This window comes from Raphanus sativus, unplaced genomic scaffold, assembly GCF_000801105.2.
Source record: "Raphanus sativus cultivar WK10039 unplaced genomic scaffold, ASM80110v3 Scaffold0951, whole genome shotgun sequence".
Taxonomy (NCBI): Eukaryota; Viridiplantae; Streptophyta; class Magnoliopsida; order Brassicales; family Brassicaceae; genus Raphanus; species Raphanus sativus.
In genome coordinates, this window is record NW_026616265.1 from 21480 (window position 1) to 24824 (window position 3345).

General features: G+C 31.9%; 1 protein-coding gene across 1 annotated transcript; it reads left to right on the plus strand.

Annotated features, from left to right (window-relative positions):
- Positions 1-1043: 1043 nt before the first annotated feature.
- Positions 1044-2456, plus strand: LOC130503425 (xyloglucan endotransglucosylase/hydrolase protein 24). Its single transcript, XM_056998045.1, has 3 exons — positions 1044-1368; positions 1543-1736; positions 1857-2456. Exons 1-3 carry the CDS (start codon positions 1105-1107, stop codon positions 2236-2238), a joined length of 840 nt encoding a protein of 279 aa, XP_056854025.1. The 5' UTR covers positions 1044-1104; the 3' UTR covers positions 2239-2456.
- Positions 2457-3345: the final 889 nt, after the last annotated feature.

Here is a 3345-nt window from a genome sequence, read left to right on the forward strand (position 1 = left end):
ATCTTTAACCCATACAACTAAGCTCATACTTTTCTTCGTTGCTTCTATGTCCAATACACACAATAACAATATCCTTTTTAATCACATCACATCATGATGGCATTTCCGAAAAAAATATGTAAAGCTTATAAAGCTTTATGTTAAATGCCTGTTGAAAGAAGTTCGAAACGAGTCAACTCAAGATGTTATATTTCAGAAGCATGGGTCCAGTTATTTACGACCTAGTTATTCGATACATATCAAACTCTGAGAAAACAAAACTCAAAACATTTCAAGGAAATAGATATGAAATATACATATTCTCCTAAGATTTCAACTAAATTCCAGAATTTGAAGTCGAGCCATTCTACACGGCACACGTAATGTCCCTCTAGACCTCTTATCTTATTTCATCCATCTAAGCGTCTTCGTAGAGACAGGAGAGATGTATAAACAAATCTGGATTTCATCCCTATATTTTTTTTATTTCATCCGTATATAAAAATATAAAGCATGCAACCAATTATATAGTAAACGATTATTTAATTTCTTTAACCTTAAAACTTAGAGTTGACAACAACAATAACAAAATATGAAAGAAAGTACAGTAAACAAGTATTAACCAAAGGGAAAGTTTTAGACTAGCATCTATTAGAAGAACTAAAAAAACATATATAAATTTATATTTTATATATTTCTCAAAATACTCTATAGTTTTAAGATTGATTTCTTTGATTTACATCGTTTCTTTTATCCGCATCAATTTTAGTATTGTAGACAGTTTTCAGTAGCAACCTTCAAAAAATTCTTAAATACAAAAGAACTGAAACAACAAATTTCTAACACTACGCCTATGTATATGAATTAATATAACTCACATTTCTAATTAAGGTTTCCAAATTTATCTGTTTACCAAATGATGGAAGTACTCGACACTCCAGCTGTAAACATCTTGCATGCAATGTCTTAACATTAGCTTCCTTTTGTTCACCCACTCTCTCGTCTCGTTTATTTATTTCATTAATCTCTTCTCCTCCTTCCACTATATATAGCTCTCTTCCTTCTTCTCTCTTCCTCACATTCCTCACCAAACTCAATAACACACACCCACACGTACACACAATAATGTCTCCTTTCAAAATATTCCTCTTCACAGCCTTTCTCGTGGCGGCCTTTTCATTCTCCGCCGCTGATTTCAACAGCGACGTCAACGTAGCTTGGGGAAACGGCCGTGGGAAGATACTCAACAATGGGCAGCTTCTTACTCTCTCCTTAGATAAGTCCTCTGGTTCTGGTTTTCAATCCAAAACAGAGTACTTGTTTGGAAAGATCGATATGCAGATTAAGCTTGTTCCTGGTAACTCAGCAGGAACCGTCACAACTTTCTACGTAAGTTACTCAACATGGACTTTTCATGACATATGGTTCGATAATTATTACATTTTTTCGTTAAATCCATCCATTTTAATTATTAGATTATAAAAGAACAGTCAAACAGTTAAACATGCTATTACAAAAGTTAATTATCTTGATAGCTAAAGTGTGTTTTCTTTATATTTGCAGCTGAAATCTGAAGGATCGACTTGGGATGAGATTGATTTTGAGTTCTTGGGTAATATGAGTGGAGATCCTTATACTTTACACACTAATGTTTACACTCAAGGTAAAGGTGACAAAGAGCAACAGTTCTATCTCTGGTTCGACCCAACAGCGAACTTCCACACTTACTCAATCCTCTGGAACCCTCAAAGAATCATGTAAAGTCAAAAATTTCACATTTCTTGCTTCACAAGTAAAGTCAATTAAAAACCCTAATTAGGGTTTAAACCTCTTTAATGATCCCTAATCTGTTTTGTCTTTTTTTTTCTTTTGCTCAGATTGACAGTCGATGATACACCAATTAGAGAGTTTAAAAACTCAGAGTCAATCGGTGTTTTGTTTCCAAAGAGCAAGCCGATGAGGATGTACGCGAGTCTATGGAACGCAGACGACTGGGCAACAAGAGGTGGTCTGGTTAAAACGGATTGGTCCAAAGCTCCGTTCATGGCTTCTTACAGGAACATTAAGATCGACGGGTGTGTTCACATCAACGGAAGATCGTCTTGTAGCCCAAGCTCTAGTTGGTACACTCAACAAATGGATGCAACTAGCCAAGCTAGACTCAGATGGGTTCAGAAGAATTACATGATCTACAACTATTGTACGGACCGTAAGAGGTTCCCACAGGGAATCCCTCGTGAATGTGCAACAAGCGCATAGAATATTTTATTTATGAAGTATATAATGCATACTTCTGTGTGTGGTAAATGCTCTATGTTTCTTCTTTAGCTGCTTGGGTTTGATTCTTTCGAGTGTATATCTATGTCCAATAACGCAAAAGGTGTGTATATATATAAATCTATATATATGTAAGAGAGTCTTAAAGATGTCTTTGTCTGTAAAATAACATGTTTATGAAAATGATACTACTTTCAATTTGTTTCTGTATGAAAAAATGATAGTTTATTAGTTCACACTCATATTGTAAGAAATATGAGAAACCTGTTAAATGCCCTCTTATTTAAATGCAACTACTGGAAAATGTAAGTATAAAAGTTTATTGTAATCTGTCAATTAAAAAATCTTTCCAGTATTAGTCTTGCCATCAAAGGCTTATCAACTTATAATCACACCATTACTTCGAAATTAGATCTAAAACAGACGGTCTGAGTCTGACGTTAAGTTTAAAGGCTACTTTAACGATGATAAGTCATTTATACCTTGCCACTTCCTTAAAATTCCCATCTATATTATTAAAAGAGAAGTACTCTTTTAAAATACCCCAAAGTTTTTGAAGTTATTTACAATGGCATGCCATTGAGAATTAAATTGAATTTCCTATTTTAATCTTTGTCTTTTTCAGTTAAATTAATGTTGTTTTGTTTCTTTCCTATTTTAATGTTTGTCTTTTTCAGTTAAATTAATATGTTTTTTTATTTCCTATTTTAATGTTTATATTTTTCAGTTAGATTAATGTATTTTGTTTTTTATTTTAACAATTAATGCTATTTTAAAGTTTTTTTGTCAATATAAAATTGTCTAAACTATTTGAAAATATAAAAAATAGTCAAAATAAACATATAAAGTAGATAAACAATAATCAAAACACCAAAAATATTTAAAATATATATTTATTCTCCATTTAAATATTGAAATTCAACAAGTTTTTTTTTTAGTTTATGTATTTTGGCTTGCATTACTTAAATTTATATGTTTTGAGAATTTTAAAGTATATATAAATTTTAAAAATTAAAAAAAAAATCAAACGGGTTATCCGTATCTGAACCGAACCCGTAAAGACCCGAATCAAATTCGGAAATCTCAAAT